Here is a 20,049-nt window from a genome sequence, read left to right as displayed (position 1 = left end):
ATATCTATTTGCCATTGATAGGTTCTACTAGATTCCCACATTTCTGCTATGGCTAGACATTGGTAATCGTTGTCATAAACTTCTCTTTAGATAAGGACCTTCCGGATTAGTCAGCAGAGTGAGGTTGTAAAAGCCTTTGGTATGACAATTGGTTGGGTAAGAGGGGTGCTCGAGGATTCATTGAAGGCCCCCTTGTAAGGAAAATGAAACAAGAAAAATTGCTGACCTTTGTGATGCCAAAAGGAACTGGTGTTTTGAGAAATCTCCTTTTCCCTTCTACTACTGCATATTTTACAAACCATTAGGGCAGTGTCAAAACCTTTCTTCTTCAGCCAAAAATATCGCTTAATCTCACATAAGATCTCTTGATATATCTATTACTAGGATTCTAAAATATAAGATAAAATTTATATGAAATCTCACAAATAAACGAGAGTTCATCCAAAAAGAGTAAATAGTAAAATAATACAACAAAAAGATAACAATGAAAATAATTATAATGATGTTGAAAGTTGAAATATAAATTTTTTTTATTATATAAAAAGAAAATTCTTTGTCAAATGCATTATCACTTATGAAGTTTTATTAACAAATTAATACCAGTTGCAATTGTTTATGTGAAAAGAAGTTTTTCAAAATATTAATTAAAAGTAATTATATCACAAGAATATTAGTGAAATAGTTATATTCTCAATTGAAAAGTAGAAGTTAACAAAACCTAAGGGATAAATAACTATGATATAAATTGATGCAATGGTAATTTTGCATAGAAAAATGAATTTTAAATAAAATCTTATAATATAAAAAATTAAATAAATATTATTTCTATGATATTTATGTAGAAAATGCCACATCAAGGAGGAGCCACATCAACAAAGAGTTTATCTGTATCTCCTACATGGCTACATTCTTCTATTCTGTACATTTTCTCACTATTAGTAACGATCCAATCCTTTTTAACAGTAGTGAACAACTATTTCATCAGCACTTATAAAAGTGTTGATTTTGAAACATGGTAGATCAAGCGGTGTGTCTGAGACTCTGAAGTAGTAGCATACCACAGTATTCACGTGGACATCATCTTTAACCAAATAGATCAATACTACTCTCACTCACATATATACACTCAAATAAACTTCATAAACCCCAAGCTATTGAAAACAGTCTTGCCATTCTGCTCCTTAATTTCCCTTTTCATATCACTTACTCATATTATATCTCCATGACAAGGCATGTTGTTAGTACAACAAAATCAACTCAAGTTTAAATCACTCTCCCAAGTCCTAACCACCAACCAACCAAATGTGCCATATAAAAAATGAAGTAATTGCTTGAAATTCCAATGACACCACAACATTGTATACATGGCAACTATCTTTACCCTAAAACACATCACAATTTAAAAATGATTGATGTGACAATTTGAAATCATGACCTAACTTCAAATTCCCCTGCACGTGTGAGAGCTCGAAATCCTTTGTAGGGACGATTAGGTAGATTCTTTAGATCCAGTTTATCTATCTGCAGGCCAGAGAGGGCAACACCCATAATTCTAAATGACGCTTGAAATGTGGGAAATACATGAAGACGCTCTAACCCTGTCTCAAGAACAAAAGTTCCAGACATTGAAGGGGCTTTGTCCTTCGGAATCCGTCCAATTGACCAGGAGCACGTCTGCAGAAGCACACCAACTATACATAATCAAATTCCAACAAAAGAAAATTCATAAAAAATGTCTCTTAAATCCTTAACCTAGGAGTTTTATGCAAGAATGTTAAAAATTCTATCATGAACAGGGTGCTCTATAGTAGAGTTTGTGAATCCCTTTTTCTATTCTTTTAAGTGTAAGGATAGCTGGTTTATCTTTGGGTCTGGAGCTCATTGCTGCTAGTGGGCTTTTGAGTAGTTCAGTTGTTTGTATCTTGTTTCTGTTTAATAAAAATTCTCATTCATACAAAAAATAATAATTATTATTATTATTATAAAAAAATAAAAATAAAACTAAAAGAAGAAGAAGAAGAAGAAGAAGAAGAAGAAACTAGGAATTTTATAAATGCAAACAGGAAATACCATTATCAGAAATCTAACTACTCATCTAAGCAGCAGTGGAGACATATTCTTATATTCCAGACAAGTGAAATCATGTTATCTACAAGAATAAAGTACACTTCTGAGTTTTTGGCCCTTAAAGTTTGGGTTTGTTTTCATTTTGACCATTCATGTTTGATTCCGTTTTCGTATGTCCCTACCATCCATTTCTGTTAGTAATCTAGTGATACCTGACATTATATTGGTGATGTGTTTTAATGAACACCACTTATCTGGCACTTAATAGTCCAATTACTAACGGAAATGCACAATAGAGCAAATATGAAAATGGAATCAAATATGAAGGGGCCTAAATATAAATTTTGAAAGGGTCTAAATTATAACAACCCCAAACCTTAAGGGCCAAAAGTGTACTTTTTTAGTCTTATCTATAATGAACAAAACAAACCATGAGAAAATACATGGAAAACCATCTCTTCCCTCTAGAAAATACATGAACAAGTAAGTTTTACACCAAATGATATAAGTAACAAGATGAAAACATAGGGTACCTTATTAGTGAGGATATTTACTGTCCCATGATTTGAAGTCAGATCAGCAGATAAAATGCAAGGAGGCAGTTTAAATTGTATGGTTATTGAGTCGATTGTCTTTCCAGGATCGTTTCGTATTCCAACCATCACATTGACACGACATGTTCCTGCATCGGATGTTAGCTGCGGTTTTACATATATGGGAGTACTCTTCAACTTTTTAACCCTGTACAAAGATAAACGATTTTTTAAACTAAAATACTCATATACAAGAACTAAGTGGCAGATTATAAAAAGTGTGATCGTCCTTGCTTTGCTTCCCCAAACCCACCTATGACACCCATATACATTTCTTTCGGGTACACAATTAATATAACCCTTGTAAGTAAAAGCTAAAAACTACAGTCTACAGCAGAACTCCACTGCAGTATCTCATCAACGAAACACACCTGTAACTCATGAGCTTAAACTGTCCATCAGGAGGCACAAATGATAGAATTTGATGGGACTCCCAAGGTCGAAACCGAACACAGGGATGGAATCTCACATCATCCAAGATGGAAGGGTTTGCGAATGAAAGAGCTAAATCGGGAAGACCTGAGAGATGGGAGTTCACTTGAACTTCACCATAAATCTCGCATTTCACCAGGACTCCGTCCCTGAGTATAATTCACAAACAGAATATTACTTATTTTTAAGGAACAAAAAGAATATTAATTAGCACACCTCAAGTGCAAAACAAATCAGCGTAGATATATCAAACATACCATACTGTTCTAACTACTAAATAAGAAAGTTTCTACAAGACATATGTGGGACTCCCATAGTCAATGTAACCACCAAATGCTGATATTTAGATATGAAAAAGTCAGTTATTATCACATTCAAAAAATTGCATAAGCAACATGAAGATGCAAAACTATATGAATGTTCAAAAAAGGAATGTGATGGAAGATGATACACTTTAAAACAAAAGGTAAACAACAATGTTTCATCAATTACCAAGAAAAGGCGTTGCCCTATCTAACATACCAATAATATTTCTCTGGCTGAATCCAAGTGCAGCAAATTATTCTATTGTTCTAGAATTGACATTTCAAGTGGATGGAAACTAATCAAATCTCATATTTCCAGAAGTCTAAAAGTAAAAGCATAATTCTCCATATCCGAATCATCAAATAAAGTATCACTTGAAGAAGCCATGTTTAAGCCAAACCTATTCTCATACCTGTTAATAGTTGCATCCATTTCTTCAACAAGATCAACATAAACTTCATTATTAGCATATTTTGGGTCTGAAGTTCTCCATGGAACACAGGATGCTGTTGCACCTGGAAGTGTTTCACTGACATTGGAACTATTACCAGTCACAACACTCAACATTTTGCTAACAATGTTTGGCTGGGCTATCATCTCTCTCAGTATGTTAGGCTCTGTAGTTAGGGGGAAGCCATTGTCTATCATCTCATCCAGAAGCTGCAAGTACAAACAGACATGGTGTATTCAACCCATGAAAAATCGAAAACAGTGAGAAAGAACCTAAATGATGAAAATTAACAGTAACACGGATGAATGGGGAACAATCTGAAAAGACAATTAGAAAAATTAGAGATTTATAAATAGAATATCCAATTATAAAGAAGCTTTATTTTTTAATAAAAATTATAAAGAAGCTTCATTTATCAATAATATGATTATCTCTTTAGTTTGATCATTTAAAATGCAGAGAAGTTAACCCAAATCAGCAGTATGGTTTCTACTTTTTGGATATCTGGCCATTCAAAAGATAATATTTTTAACCAATTCTAAAGTGGAGAATTGAGCTGTTTCCTCTATGCCTTTCTTTTGAACCATAAAAAGAAAATTTACAATATCAAGTTAAAAGATGCCAACTCCTCAGAGGAGAGTGACAATATTAACCTCAACGAATAGTCCATATTCTAACCACTAAACAGAACATGTATCGAAAGACAAATCCATCACCTAATGAATGATAACTTTTTTCTGCATTTTTTCGAACTCTAAATCCAAATTCAAGTTAAGTATGAGAATCCCACATAGATTACACTTGTCAACATAAAACCCATCCTTGCAACAAACGTACATACAAATCTACTGAAGACCAACTCTAATGATATCACCAAAAATAACAATCACCAGAAGGTTTATTCGATAAACGTACCTCATATACAATGACAAAGTTATCCTTTATCACATCTTCATTCAAACCTCCAAGATAATCTGAGAGTACATCAGCTACTCTGCAAAGAAACTAAAAACGATGGTTGAAGGCGAAGAAACTCTAATTCATTCAATGCACCCAAAAAGAAAGTATTTATCAAAAACGTTAGACAACTAGAAAATCTACCTCAATGGCCATCAAAGGCGGCATCTCAACTTGCGTGCAAGCCAAAAATGTGATCCCTTCACGAACAACTTGGAATAGATAATGAGTTGGTGATGCAATTACTGGTTGTAGCTATATACAAACAGAAAATAAAGTTCAAAAGGAGGGACAACAAACAAAAACTATTATAATGAGAAGTTGAGAACCAGAATTCACACATCTCGAATAAAGCACAAAGCTAAGAATTCAAGAAAACCAAAAAAAAAAATTATTACAAAAACAACACATTTTAAAAGACATGACTAACATACACAAAAGGCAACCATGTCAACTAGAATTATATGCAAAACTAAAAAAAATTAAACTCCTGAAATCACAATGTTAATATAAAGCAAAAATTTCATAAAACAAGCATAAATTCTAATATCAAATTCCAAACACAGTACAAAAACACAAACACAGTATGCACATACCACCTAAACTAACAAATAAACAGTAATTAATTGACATTGACACCCAGAAATTAGAATCTACAAATGAAGCAAACCTTGTTCAGAAACTTTGAATTCAAAGAGATCAGACAACCAAACAGGCAAACACAGAAAACAACTAAATCCAGCTCAAACTATTCACAAAGCTGAATTTTGATGATAAAATAAATCTAGAAACCAAAAGAAGAACATAAATCTATCCAAGAATAACAACAACAAAAAAAGAAAGTAATTTACAGGTACCTTGAAGGAATCACCTTGAGAAATGGCCTGCCCCCAAAACCAATCACATATAGACCGATCCACTCGATGCCCAGTTAGCTGTTTCTCAAGCATTACCTCTCTGTGCAATCCAAAATTCACAAAAAAAATTGAAAAAACCAGTCTTTACAACTCAGACCCATCAAAGAACTAACAATCATTCACCAAAAGAAAACACACAGACATCAGAAAAAAGATTTTGAAATCCAAAAACTTTTATGGGGTTTATATGATTTGCCAAGTCTTAGTCTTTGTAGCCAATAAATCTAAAGAAGCTTGGAATTTGAAACTGCTTGAAAGTAAAAAAGAAAAAATGGGTCTTACCCAGAATCCGATAGAAGAAATATGCACTGCAACATCTCCCTCTTTACCAGAAGAATTACGAGCTAGTTGAAATGGGTGCGTTGTTTAGTGTTGTGTTGTTTTCAGCTATGCCTGTGAGCAATTCTTTTGGCCTTTCTATTGTGTAGGAAATGTGGGAATGAATATATTACGATGAAAAAATTTTGATTTTCAATTATAAGACGTGTTTATGCGGATGGACAACGGATCAGCACTGCCAGAGTAATAAGTTCTCAGAGGTTGGCCCTTTTGTCCTTCTTCTTTTTTTTTCTTTTTTCTTTTTTTTTAATATTTATTTTATCCTTCCTTAGTTTTTATAAAATTGTATTAAAAAAATATTTTTATATAAGAATTATTTATATTATAATTTTTTAAATTTTTTATTTAATTATAATTGAAGAAAAAAAGGTCTAAAAAAAAAAAGGAACCATTTGTACTTAAAATTATCTTTTATTAATTAAGTATTAAAGACAAGTAAGACTGGTTTTGAAAGGGCAAAGAAAAAATAGGAGTAACGATACAAAATTTTCACACTTTCTCACAAGGGTTAATGGTGGAAAGTTATGATTAAAAAAAACATTTTATATAGATGCATTACTAATATCATTTTTATTAATATTAATTATGAAATGACATTTCACAATTATAAAAAAATAAAAATTATGAACATTTTTGTGCCGCTAAACTTTTTTTTTTTTTTTTTTAATAATGAAAGAGCCAGAATCTTGCTTAATCAATATTGTAAATGAATTCAACTAATATCATTTTATTTAATTATAATTGAAGAAAAAAAGGTCTAAAAAAAAGGAACCATTTGTACTTAAAAAATTATCTTTTATTAATTAAGTATTAAAGACAAGTAAGACTTGGTTTTGAAAGGGCAAAGAAAAAATAGGAGTAACGATACAAAATTTTCACGCTTTCTCACAAGGGTTAATGGTGGAAAGTTATGATTAAAAAGAAAAAACATTTTTATATAGATGCATTACTAATATCATTTTTATTAATATTAATTATGAAATGACATTTCACAATTATAAAAAAATAAAAATTATGAACATTTTTGTGCCGCTAAACTTTTTTTTTTTTTTAATAATGAAAGAGCCAGAATCTTGCTTAATCAATATTGTAAATGAATTCAACTAATGGGTTGATTTTCATTTTTGATTTTATCAATTAAATTATACAGATATAAATACTTTTCCCTTTTTTCCTAAATAATGAGGAATATTTGATATTAAAAAAAAAAAAATCAAGAACAAGTTAGAGGAAGAGTCACAATCTCCTTCTGAAGGGAACAAAACAACATCTGGAATGGAGGAGGTGGGAATCTTTCCTCTTAGATTACAAAAGAAGCTTGGTGGAAAACAACATGAGCAAGAGAAAAGGCTTTTATTGTTCATTTTGCTCCTCATACTCATGTAAATTATTGCTTCCTTTACATTGTCCTTGTGTGTTTAATTGGTTTAGTGAAACCCTTGAAACCCCCCTCACCCCTCTATCCTCTTTATATATATGAAATTGATGATTTAGTTTTAGGGAAAAGTGTTGCATTTCATAGTTAAGTTGTCCCCAATTTTAGTTGTCATTTCATGGTTAGTTGTAGAGTTGGTACTTTTTGATATTGCTAAGCCTAAACTTACAGCACAAATATATGTATAGCTGCTGTGATACCTCCCCAACAGATTTGATGCCAATGATCACAAGGTTGGGCTAACTTTTGCCTAGAGGGTTCCAATGAAAGCAGCCGCCATATGAGAACGCAAGGCAGAATGGCAGATAAAAGTCTTGCATAATGAGTCATGACCAGGCCCTCGGCCTCATTACAACCCAAAACTGAAATAAGCAAACAATTTACAGGCAAACTAGCATCTCATCTTTCTACTACTGCATTTCGTATGCTCTCAATACAATTATACAAACCATTAGAGATTTTTTACCAAAAAATATAAGTCAAACAAAATTTCTAAGCTGCTGTCGTCTATACCATAACACGGTTCAATAGGATTCCAATTAATGGCCATTATAATGAGCATTTACATGACTCTTCCACTTCTCAAAATCTCTCACAAGTGTATTTCCCTTTTATTTCCATCTTCCCCAGTGAATGATTCAGACAACACTGAATGCTGATTGTATGGTGGATGAGAACTGAGATGCAATGGTCTGAGAAGCAAATTGTTGAATCTTTTGCTTAGCATCTGAAAAGGAACACCATGTATTTTTCATTGTAAATGTTAGAGCTTCAAAAGATATGAATAGTTAAATCACAAGATAGATAAGTATCTACAAATGATAAAAGGTGGCAATAATGCTTAAAGTTGCAGCTGTAATTTGTGTACTCATTAAATCACTCCTTTGTGTTCCACTTACGTTTCAAATAGGTATATCAAGATGATTGCATTTATAGGAACATTATTTTGAATTCATTTAATAGTTTCTAGTAATAAACTTCCTAACTTATTTTTGGGGCATTTTGAGCCATAGCATTGTAAATGTTGCATAGTCTAATCCAAAATCCTTTTGAGAAAAAGAACGCAGAGCTATATGTTGATGCATACACAAGTACAAAGCTCAAGAGGAATTCAGAAACACCCCCCCCACCCACACCCTCTTTTATTAAAGAGTTGTGCCAAAATAGACTTTGAGAAAATTAATCATCTTTTCCCTTTCAAGACAATAAGTTAGAACTTACCTTTAAAAACCGGCTTGCAAGAGGAGGGTGCCCAAGAGCTTATAAACACATGATTAAGCTTATACTTAATCCATGTGGAACATTAGGATCATAACATACTAGCAACATTGACCTGTTGGTAGCCCTTTCTCTTTTGGTGGTTCCACTAAGGCAACCAGTTTCGTTCCAAGTGACATGGCTTGTCACTATTCCTTTCCAGAGAAGGTGGCTCATCCAATACCAAATGTTACAAATCTAAGAGAAGAATTCACCCTTGAAAACCGGCTTGCAAGGGGAGGGTGCCCAAGAGCTTATAAACATATGGTTAAGCTTATACTTAATCCATGTGAGACACTAAAATCATAACGGGATCTTTGCTTGCTTACTAGAATAATTTAAGCTCAACTCATCATGAAGTCATAAACCAACACACTGCTTCAAACCTAAACATAATTCTTTCAGGCCATGGATTTTTGATTGAATAATGAGTAAAATCTTATGTTGAAATTCTAAGTCTCATGTAAACCACCAAGCCCCATTCACCCACACCCAACCCCCCCAAAAAAAAAAAAAAAGGAAAAACCTCCTACTAAGGATAATTATCTTCCACAAAAATATTGATTAATATGATTTTTTTTTTGGGTAAGATATGATAGCTTACTATTGAAAATCCAATATTAACTCATATTTAGGAAAGAGATATTTTATAGGTCAGACTTAACAACTAATATTAGAAGGCTATAAAATTCTGGAAAATAAACTGCTTGCACACCTTTTCGGCATTTGGTGAAGCCAATAATATTTGCAATACTGAGGGTCAAACAAACTCCTATAACAAGGAGATAATCAGCTTGAAGCCTTATGAGAGAGAATATTGCTAACACAATCCACAGAGCCGCCTATAAATCAAAGAATAGCAGATTTAGATACTGAAACAAACTACAAAATAAAGCCAAACTACAAACAGAAAGGTCCCAGCAATACTTACTTTAAAAATCTTATCAGCTTTAAATTCTAATCTTCAAATCCAATTAAAAGAATATTCATATTCAGTTATCGCACAAAATTTCAGATCTTTATTATTTAAAATCTAGCAGTGGAACATTCCACATTTTCTTGATTTGCATAGATCTACATGAACTACTCCTCCCCCCCACCCCCGGGTTTTGAGAAACAATTAGGAATTATGTGGGTTGTGAAATGCTATAATAAATCATAGTACTTGCTTACCGTAAGGTATAGGGTCCACCAGAACAGCCATGAATCTTTCTTGTTCATGCGGGCCAATGACTAAAGCAAAAAAGAACCATCATATATTAGAATCAAGAACTGACAACAAATGGTATATGTTCTTAAAAGGCTTGAACATGACTACTAATAGATGGTGATGAGACCAAGTGAAGATAAGTTGACATGAGAAAAGCATAAGATGTAATACTAACCTCTTGGTCAAGAGATTCAAATTTCCATACACTTTCACCAAGATCATTTATTTCATTCCACCACCTTAACCCAACTAAAATACGACCACTCACATTCTTGACTACCCAAAAATCAAGAGCAGCAAGAAGAACAGTCACCACAAAAATGATGACAAAGTTACTAACAAATAGGGCAGAAAGAATGTAAAACGCCAATGAAGCGGCCTGCCAAATTCAAAAAGAATGAGCTTATGCATTGAAATAAAATTTTTCTTTTAAAAAAAAAAAAAAACTGAAAAGAGGAAGATAACCAGGTATACTAGACCTTGAAAATAACATGAAAGAAACATGTCTTCGGGTTGGCATAATTTTCTACTGCAGTCTGCACATGAGAGTAAGATTGCATTATCTAAAGGGAAGAATATCTTTGAAACAAGCCCAAAATAATTAAATAGGCCTATTTAAACATTACTCTGACTTACCAAGATCCTGTATAAAAAAAACTAGAAATTTTTAAAACAATTATCACAAAGATTTCTATAGTCCATGTCAAATGTCCAACCAAAATTGAACTATTTCTTAATAATGTGAAAGGGATTCAAAAATAGTTCTTCTTCTTGTGCCAAAAGTACCTGAAAATTTTCCCTCTTAGAGATTGAACTTTCAAGTTTATTTCATGATCTTACTGCTGTTTGTCCCCAACTAAGCCAAATAGTTATATTAGCCCTACAAAAGTCAATTTGAATGCCTTCTTGGCAAGTCAACAATGAAAAATTTCTTCTAAATCCAATTACCTTTCTTCTTCAATTCCAACTTATTTTCCATTCATTCATTTTCTCAGAAGCCAAAAGCAACCCCATTACAGTTTTAACAAATTCTCAGCATGTACAACCCAGCACAGCCAAACTTCCCACTAAACCAACCAATTTCAGACATTTGAATCAATTAGATAAATCTGTAAATTCCTTAGTCTTTAAATTACAGCTAAGACAACACAATATAATTGTAGGTTTATGTGTGTGTTTAGTCCACAATTACATCAAGTTTCCTATTATTTTCTTTGTCAATACCATCAGAATCAAATGTATAATTAACTTTATCACCAATCAAACAAAAGGGTAAGCTAAAAAACCCAAATCCCAAATCCAAAACCCAGATCTAATTACCCGCCAAAATCATATTTTTCACCATATACACATATATACATACATGAATATAGAGAGAAAAAAGATACTATTACATAAAAAGAAAGTGAGTCAACTCACCGGGTTGAGATCCACGCTGGCCATGCCGGAAAAGCTCGAGAAATCAAAAAGTTTTGGTCTTTTGGGAAATCAATCTCTCTCTCTCTCTCTCTCTTTCTCTCTCTTGAAATGGGGAGAGATTTTCAGAAGGAAAATGTTTTTCTTTCTTGGACCGGGTTTCCTTTTCGCAGATCCGACATTTTTTGAGATTTGCAGAATAGCCCCTGAAGTATAAAAATATTACTGATTTTTCTCGGCTCTAATTTATGATGCCTCTCTAAATTTTGGGTCGCAAGTCACAATATTTTTCACACTGTTGACATGATTTGTTGTAAATTTGTCATTAATACGTAATAGATCGAACAACATTTAGTTAGTATTTTTTGAGAGATCAGACAACATTTAGTTAAAATGTATATTTTTAGCTACTTTCTTCTAATATAATGAGACCCACTTGATTCTTTATTTGACAAATTCAATCGAATATCCATTGACATATTATACTGTATCCTTAAGAACTTCTTGTTAATAAAAAGACTCTAAAAACACTTTTTTTAAAAAAAAATTGATAATTACAATGAAGATTGAAGAGAGGTATTTGAACTCTGTATATTTTTGTAAAAAACATAAGAGGAGTCATTGAATAATAATTTATTTGACCATTCGCTTGTACCATTTGCTATATGACAGAATTTATTCATATGATTAATTGAGTTTGCTTAATGGTCGTGAAATGATTTAATAGATCATAATCGAAATAAAAGAACAAGGGATCCTCTTTTTAAGTTTAAAAAAAAAAAAAATCAAAAATCAAAACTATCACAATTCGTAGATGTAAACATTTTCTCAATTCTACATAGTTTATTTTACCTGGAAAAAAAAAATCAATAATGTTGTTGCAATCTTTTTTGCTAAGGTAAAGTGGATAATTCTTCTCCCAAAAAAAAAAAAAAGGGTAAAGTGGATAAAATCTGTGAATAGGCTTTGTCTCACCTTTTTTATTTTTTTTTTTCTTTTTTGGTTACATAGTAGGATCTTTACATTTTTCTTTGGTAAGATTTTTATCATGTGAAATTATTCACTCTTATAAGAAGAGTCCTCCTTCCTCTCATAACTCACACTTGTTGTGAGAGAATGAAGGACTCCTCCTAAATGAGTTAATAGTCATTGAAGGATGTTAAATTGTTAACAAAATCAAAAATCAAAGGAATTTTTTTTTAATTCAAAAAAAAAAAAAAAAAAAAAACTAGAGGTTCTAAGGCTTGGTTGTGTTTTTTAAGGGTATGGTATGGTATTCAATACTAATATCCATATATTTTCAAGTAAGCGAAACTACACTATGGTCCCTGAAGTTTACTCTTGAGCATAATTGATCCTTCAAGTTTCAAGTGAGTATTTTTAATCCCTCAAGTTTAAAAAATAAGCATTATTAATTCTTCTGTTAATTACTGTTAGGGTCAATACTTATGTGGCTAACGAAGTAGTGACATGGCTCCTTTAAAGTATCGTGGCATTTTTTTATATTAAAAAATATAAAACTCAAATAACACCTCAAAGAACCCAAATTCCCCACAGTTGATCTGGTTCTTAACGGGTTACCCAAATAAGAGCCCGTTGGTAACGTTGTTCTAGTAACGTTGTTTGTTTTTTTTTTTTTTGTATTTTTTGAAAATACATGTGGATAAAAAAGTATATGAAAATACGTGTAATGTTGTTTAAAAATTGAAAATTGTTGCTTAAAATCCCATACCAAACGGCCCCCAAATCTTTCCTTACCCAATCATCCTCCTCTATGTGACGCCGTGATGCCGCCTGGCGGCAATGTCATCCTCCTCCACACGATAGCAACAGCGACATTAAGTGGTGAAAACCCCATTTTGGCTGTAGCTTTTTAAGTGTTGTCTGCCACAGCCACTACTGCTTCATCGTGATTGCACAGCCACCAGTGTCTCACCGCTTCTCCTCACCTCTTCATACAATCCCTCAAATATTGTTCTTTTTTCTCTCTCTGTAGTCATAGTCCTTCAAATTAGATTATTTATTTCTTTGAAATTTTAGATCTTCTTGTTATCATTATGCACACTATCTATTTGTGTTAATGCTTGAACGGTTAAACCATCATTTGGCTAATTCTCCGAAACTATGTGTATGTCATATTGTAGGCATTTTTTTCATAATTGTGTTTTAGCATTTTATTGTTTTCGTGGTGCGTTCATACTTGATTGTGATTCTCCTTTTTTTTGTTGAGATAAAAGATATAATTGTATTAAAGAATTGAAAAGAAGTATACACTTACAGTCTTGAAGATAGAAATGGCGAGGCAAGGAAAGAAGGAAAAAAAACAAGGATCTGCAAATCGTATGAAAAGCAGTACAAAGATTTAAAAAAATGCATAACAACAACTAACAAAGTGGTTTTAAAGCGTTGAAGAGTGATGGTGAACGGTGATATTCTTTGATCGTAGATCTCATCGGTAATTTGGGAGATTTGATTTGGGTAACCCGTTTGGGACTTGTTCAGGTGTTGGATTATCAATTTATGATGTGTTATTTGAGTTTTGTAAGTTTCTAATAAAAAAAGACATCACATCACTATTTTGTTAGTTACATCATTGCCCCGTTAGCCACAAAGACATTAACAGTAACTACAATTAACAAAATGACTAATAAAGCTCATTTTTTTAAACTTGATAGCCTAAAAGTGCTCACCTGAAATTTGAGGGACCAATTGCACTCACATAGTAAATTTCATAAACCAATAATGTAGTTTTGCCTTTCAAGTATTTTAATTTCCATTTATTTCTTCATGAACATAACAAATGATTAATTTAACAAAAGATTAACAGGCCTCACAGTTACTAGAGAAAAATCATTGGTCATGTGATAAATAAATATGTATATAAATAGTCATATAAATTATCACAAAATAAATTGAAAGAAATTCAAACTTTATTTGTTCATTATTCCATCTAAACTAGGACTTGTAGCGAAATTAAAGCCAAGCCAAACTTGTTGACGTTTGACTTATTTTAGTTACATTGATTTGGGGCTTTAGATGGAGTTTTGCTTTAGGTGTAAGCTTGAATTTTTAATGTTTTAAAACGAACTTGAACTTCTTCACAAAGTAAGTTGCATTCATTGTTACAACCGTCAATTGAAAGAGACTTGTCTTTCTAGTAACGGAATTGAATACCAGCTTAGGGGTTTCTCTAAAAAAAAAAAAAATAGAAAAAAGGCAGCTTAGGGATCAAAGTATATACTGAAAATGTACTAAAATATTTGCTTACCATTTAATGGTACAATTTAGCAAATGGGCTTGGTCATCTTGTCATTGGGTTTACCTATAGGTCCAACCTCTTGGGCTTTAAGATTACTACAATGTCAAAATCCAGAATTTTGGAACCGAAAAGCTATGTCAATTGGGCTTAAAATTTGGTTCAATCTGTTTCTCTTTGGTTTCTACTTTCTAGTACAAATGAGAGGTCAACAGAGAGAACTAAGAAGAAGAGGTGGCAATGACCGTTTATTTAAATGAGGGGTTAAGGATACAACCAATGTGAGTGAGGTGGGTCACTGTCTTATCCTAACTGCTAGACTGAGAGAAACCCAAGCCAAAGAAGTGATGTCTGGCCAAAAAAACATCCTTCAAAAGTTCAGTCTCCAACAGTCACAAGTAAAAGAAAAGGTGGATAGGCTATATTGGGTGGCATGGCAAAGTTGGTGGTGGTGCAACAAAAACAACCTTCTTTCTCTCTTCTTCCTTCTTCTCTCTCTGACTTCAATGGCACCAGACTCCAATCTCAAATTCAGGTTCCTCCTATATTTTTATTAGTGTGTATTTAATATAACTTTTCTTGGAAAAATGAAGGATTTCTGATTGGTTATACTTATGGTATAAGTCTATGTATTAATTGATTATATATCAATAATCAATATGCTTGGTAAATTTCACTTTCTTAAGTATCTTTGTAGTTTGTACAAAGTGAAGGGAGAAATGGATGACATATTGACATTGTGTCTTTGTGTGTGCATGATATTAGTTTGGATGTCTTTCTTTTTTGGAATAAAAATGAAGGACTTCTGATTGGTTATACCATGAATCTATGAATAAACTGATTTATATATTAATAAGCATTTCTGTTCTTATATTTTCTCTAGGAGGATGCTTGGTAAATTTCACTCTCTAGTATCTTTGTACAAAGTGGAGAGAGAAATGGATGACCTATTGGCCTTGTGTCTATATAATATAAGTTTGGATGCCTTTCATTCTTGGGAAAATGAAGAACTTCTGATTGGTTATGCCATAAGTCTATGTATAAATTGAATATACATCAATAAGCCTTTGTTCTTATATTTTCTCTAGGTGGGTGCTTGATAAATTTCACTTTCTCAAAAATCTTTGTACAAAGTGGAGATAGAAATGGATGACATATATATTGACGTTGTGTGGTGTTTTTAGTTATAAGTTTTGCCTGGTTTTGTTGGAACTCAGTTGTCAACTACAAACTTAGCAAGAAACTATAATTCTAGGCTCACATATGGATCACCAAACAGACCGGCTACATCTGCAATCATGGCACTTGCTTTAGTTCAATTTGAATGAACAGACTGAATGCTTTCCAAGTTTCCATCACTTTATATAGTATCAACAAATTCAGAGTGTACAAAAGATTGGTGATGATGCAAGAATAAGTCTGTCAACAGCTACTTCTATAGAGAAGTGGTTTGTCTTAAACATTAGTCAATAGAGCTGTTCCTTATCATAATTGAAATCTCCACATCCTCCTTATGCATCATAGTAACTAATGCATCTCCAAACTTTCTAATTCTGGTTACAGTTAAAAAGAAAGGTATGGAAGCCAAAAGGAGCATTACATGTCTCAGCATCAAGTGCCAAGAAAATTCTCATAATGGGAGGCACCAGATTCATTGGTGTGTTTTTGTCTAGACTCCTTGTTAAAGAGGGTCATCAGGTAGTTTTCCCCCTTTGTTTTTCATTGTCTTCTTTCTTGTTCCGTTTCCCTTCCATGTTTCTGTTTCTGATAGCTTTGAATCTCTTTTGGCATATATCCATATAATCACTATATGGATGCTCAATGAAATCTGGGACACCTTGTTAATTTTAAGAGTACATTTAACTTTTGGCAGGTGACTTTGTTTACCAGAGGGAAAGCACCCATCACTCAACAATTGCCAGGTGAATCTGACAAGGACTTTGTTGATTTTTCTTCCAAGGTATGCTTTTACTTAGGATTGAAAATATCTATTAGCCAATATGAAATGCTGTCTGAATTTCTGGTTCTGGTTTCAGTAGTTTCATCTTTGGAGAAATAAATTACCGTGCTGAGTAGGTACTAAACTTGACTGTAATGCTAGATCTTGCATTTGAAAGGAGACAGGAAGGATTATGAATTTGTGAAATCCAGTCTCTCAGCTGAAGGCTTTGATGTTGTTTATGACATAAATGGTGTGTACATTCTCATTTCTGCACCCTTCCACTATGATAAAACTTTTCATCACCAGAGGCACAATTTCTTACTCTTCAGCTTTTAAGTAATTGTTAAATTTGAGCAATTTTTCAGGACGAGAGGCAGAGGAAGTTGAACCCATTTTGGATGCACTACCAAAGCTAGAACAGTAAGTTCTTAACAGCTTGGGGAGGAGATTTCACACAATCTAATTAACCATTCATTTAATATTTTCATTATGATCTTTAGATGCTCCACTAGTAATTAAGTTACTAGTCTTGAACTTGATTACGACTAGTTTGTGCTCAATTTGAAATTTTTTTATGTTAATTTTTGAAATTTTTTATGTGATTCATACTAAATCATAGGTCTAAATATTACTGCATAAGCAAAACATTGATAAAACTAGATAACTTGATACACTCAATATTTTCATTTATGAGCTTTGGATGCTCCATTGGCAGTGAGTTGCTAGTCTTCACTTAATTTTAAGACTAGTTTGTGCTCAATTTGAAATGTTATATTTTAAATTTCGAGATTTGTTATGTGATTCATCCTAAAATTTAACTACTTCTCAGGTATATTTACTGCTCTTCGGCTGGTGTTTATCTCAAGTCTGATTTACTACCCCACTTCGAGGTAAGTTAGGGATTGAGTTGCTTAGGTTACTGTTCACTTGTATCCATAAATGCAGTGAGGGTAACAAGAGATTATAAAATCACCAAAAGGAACAAGCCTTTTAGATCAAAGACAATTTGTGTATATGAAGTTTTTCAAATGATAGAGACTTAAGGAGAGGCATTATCAAAGTTAGAGAAAAAGACAGCTTCAAATTATTTAACCCTGATCTAAACCAATGAACTTTAGGAGCTCAATCTCTGTTCAACCCAGATGCATCACTTTCAACCTTACCTCTAGTGTGAAAAATATAATTTTACCATGTGAGTGCAATCATTAAGCCTTCATTGGTTGCACTAGATGACAACCCAATTTCCAACTTGTTTAATATTTTTTTACTTATTTCCGTTTTCTAGATTACTTTTAAAAAAAATCTTTTCCATATCTTTTTCTAACTAGTTGGTACCTTGACCATAGACTGATGCAGTTGATCCAAAGAGCAGGCACAAGGGAAAGCTTGAGACAGAGAGCTTACTAACATCAAAGGGTGTTAATTGGACTTCTATAAGGCCAGTCTACATCTATGGACCGCTGAACTACAATCCTGTTGAAGAGTGGTTCTTCCACCGATTGAAAGCTGGTCGTCCAATTCCAATTCCCAACTCAGGGGTTCAAATAACACAACTCGGTCATGTTAAGGTTAGATAAATTACAATCATAATATGTATTGGCCTCTCTAGGTTCAGTAGTCTAGACAATTGCCCCAAGCATGCTGAAGCAATTCCAACAACTCACATAAGTATAAAACACGCCCATGAGATTTGGCTCAAATGAAACTTCCTGATCTCATAAAAATTGGTAGAGAATGAGATTGTGAGTTCAAAACACACAAAAAGTATGAAGCTTACCACTACAAAAAAAGTACATAACACACCTTTAGCAAGTTGCACATGATATTCTTGAGCTAAGAATTTGTAGAATGATATATATACAGCTTTTTAGAATTCAATGTATTTGAATGTGAGAGGATGTTAATGTGACATAGTTTTGCAATCCAGGACTTGGCTAGAGCTTTTATTCAGGTGCTTGGAAATGAAAAGGCGAGCAGGCAAGTCTTCAACATCTCTGGAGATAAGTACGTCACCTTTGATGGATTAGCAAGAGCATGTGCAAAGGTAATTCTTGCAAACAATTTGCAAAATGGACACACAATTAAGGAACTTTATGATTTGCTGATATGTAGAAAACTTTCTTCCATGTACTTTTCTTCTTTTGGTTATTTATTATTCATTTGTTTTGACTTGGGACAGGCTGGTGGATTTCCTGAGCCTGAGATCATTCACTTCAACCCTAAGGAATTTGATTTTGGTAAAAAGAAGGCATTTCCATTTCGTGATCAGGTACATATTGACGTATAGAACACATAGCTGAAAATGTGAATAATATAGATAAGGGCATAAGCAACCTTAGGTGCTTTACCTTAGGTTCCTCTATTAAATTTTTTTAAAAATAATATATATATATATATATATATGGCTGCATTGGATTCAATTGTCATTGGGAAAAAAACATTGTTTGTGCTGCATTGATCAATACAACTATGTGTTTGAATTTAATTGGGAACCTAACATACAACAGCTAAAGAACTAACCTAAGTCTTGCCCTATTGATAAATAGCCTATGATATACATAAAAGGACCTCATATTTGTATCTTACTAATATGGCACCTTCTTTTCCACTTGTTACTGATGGTATCATCATTTTGTTAACGCAATGCAGCATTTCTTTGCATCAATTGACAAAGCAAAAAGTGTGCTTGGGTGGAAACCAGAATTTGACCTAGTGGAAGGGCTTGCTGACTCCTACAACTTAGACTTTGGTAGGGGAACATTCAGGAAAGCGGCCGATTTTTCAACAGATGACTTGATTCTGGGCAAGAGTCTTGTCCTTCAGAGCTAGACCATTCTTCTCTTTCATTCCTTTGTAGTGTTTCCTCTTTTCATCCAATTTCCCACTCAAAGTTCAGAAGGAATAACTAAGCAAATGCCATGTTTTGTAATGGGACAATGTTATCATTAGTAAAAGCAAAATTGAAAGCTACACATACAAGTTTCAAGTCTCTATGTATGCTGTATGCATAAAGAAAAAATTATTTTTCCCATATGGGTCTTATTAATTTCCAACCTTTCAATCACAACAAACTTGAAGAATTTGTGAATCTAGGTTCTCGTCACAAAGGGAATCAGGCAATACCACTAAGCTACTAGACTCTTTGTGTGAAAGTGGTTCTGTTAGTCAGGTTCTTATGACTGATAAGTCATGCATTGAGAGGGGGAAAGGAACCACAACTCAAGCCACATTGTTAGTGCGGAGCCTGGGCTCTGATCCTACATATAAAGCCCATCATCCATTTTGCCCTCTGGACACCTACTTTATCTTGCTGGGCCCAGAGTTCTGTGCAGCCTTCCACACGGACAGAGGCAGCCAGCCTTCGACTAGAGGAGCAATGGCATTGCCTCCCCCCACCCCCAAATGTTTTCTTTAAAATATTAGTATATACATAGGTAACATAGGCATTAATTTTAACAATTTTATTTTATA

General features: G+C 33.1%; 3 protein-coding genes across 4 annotated transcripts; 1 reads left to right on the top strand and 2 right to left on the bottom strand.

Annotated features, from left to right (window-relative positions):
• Nucleotides 1–1,121: 1,121 nt before the first annotated feature.
• On the bottom strand, nucleotides 1,122–6,251 carry LOC112026045 (AP-3 complex subunit mu). Of its 2 annotated transcripts, XM_024058719.2 has the most exons (8): nucleotides 6,006–6,251; nucleotides 5,664–5,763; nucleotides 4,951–5,061; nucleotides 4,765–4,854; nucleotides 3,811–4,058; nucleotides 3,032–3,241; nucleotides 2,601–2,808; nucleotides 1,122–1,674 (listed from the first exon to the last, which is right to left on the bottom strand). In XM_024058719.2, exons 1-8 carry the CDS (start codon nucleotides 6,038–6,040, stop codon nucleotides 1,429–1,431), a joined length of 1,248 nt encoding a protein of 415 aa, XP_023914487.1. In that variant the 5' UTR covers nucleotides 6,041–6,251; the 3' UTR covers nucleotides 1,122–1,428. The 2 variants fall into 2 exon arrangements, with proteins under 2 accessions (XP_023914487.1, XP_065627001.1); XM_065770929.1 differs by lacking the exon at nucleotides 6,006–6,251 and having other exon boundaries at nucleotides 5,678–5,764.
• A 1,545-nt stretch (nucleotides 6,252–7,796) lies between these two features.
• LOC112026046 (Golgi apparatus membrane protein-like protein ECHIDNA) lies at nucleotides 7,797–11,536 on the bottom strand. The gene is made up of 6 exons (XM_024058722.2): nucleotides 11,384–11,536; nucleotides 10,444–10,500; nucleotides 10,140–10,343; nucleotides 9,928–9,987; nucleotides 9,470–9,596; nucleotides 7,797–8,224 (listed from the first exon to the last, which is right to left on the bottom strand). Exons 1-6 carry the CDS (start codon nucleotides 11,405–11,407, stop codon nucleotides 8,136–8,138), a joined length of 561 nt encoding a protein of 186 aa, XP_023914490.2. The 5' UTR covers nucleotides 11,408–11,536; the 3' UTR covers nucleotides 7,797–8,135.
• A 3,436-nt stretch (nucleotides 11,537–14,972) lies between these two features.
• Nucleotides 14,973–19,550, top strand: LOC112026043 (chloroplast stem-loop binding protein of 41 kDa b, chloroplastic). Its single transcript, XM_024058718.2, has 10 exons — nucleotides 14,973–15,171; nucleotides 16,200–16,334; nucleotides 16,510–16,596; nucleotides 16,738–16,828; nucleotides 16,944–16,998; nucleotides 17,408–17,468; nucleotides 17,925–18,146; nucleotides 18,506–18,622; nucleotides 18,758–18,847; nucleotides 19,228–19,550. Exons 1-10 carry the CDS (start codon nucleotides 15,070–15,072, stop codon nucleotides 19,405–19,407), a joined length of 1,140 nt encoding a protein of 379 aa, XP_023914486.1. The 5' UTR covers nucleotides 14,973–15,069; the 3' UTR covers nucleotides 19,408–19,550.
• The last annotated feature ends 499 nt before the right edge of the window (nucleotides 19,551–20,049 follow it).

This window comes from Quercus suber, unplaced genomic scaffold, assembly GCF_002906115.3.
Source record: "Quercus suber isolate HL8 unplaced genomic scaffold, Cork oak 2.0 scaffold_4, whole genome shotgun sequence".
Lineage (NCBI taxonomy): Eukaryota > Viridiplantae > Streptophyta > Magnoliopsida > Fagales > Fagaceae > Quercus > Quercus suber.
The sequence above is the reverse complement of the archived record's forward strand: the minus strand, read 5'-3'. Positions and strand labels throughout refer to the sequence as shown.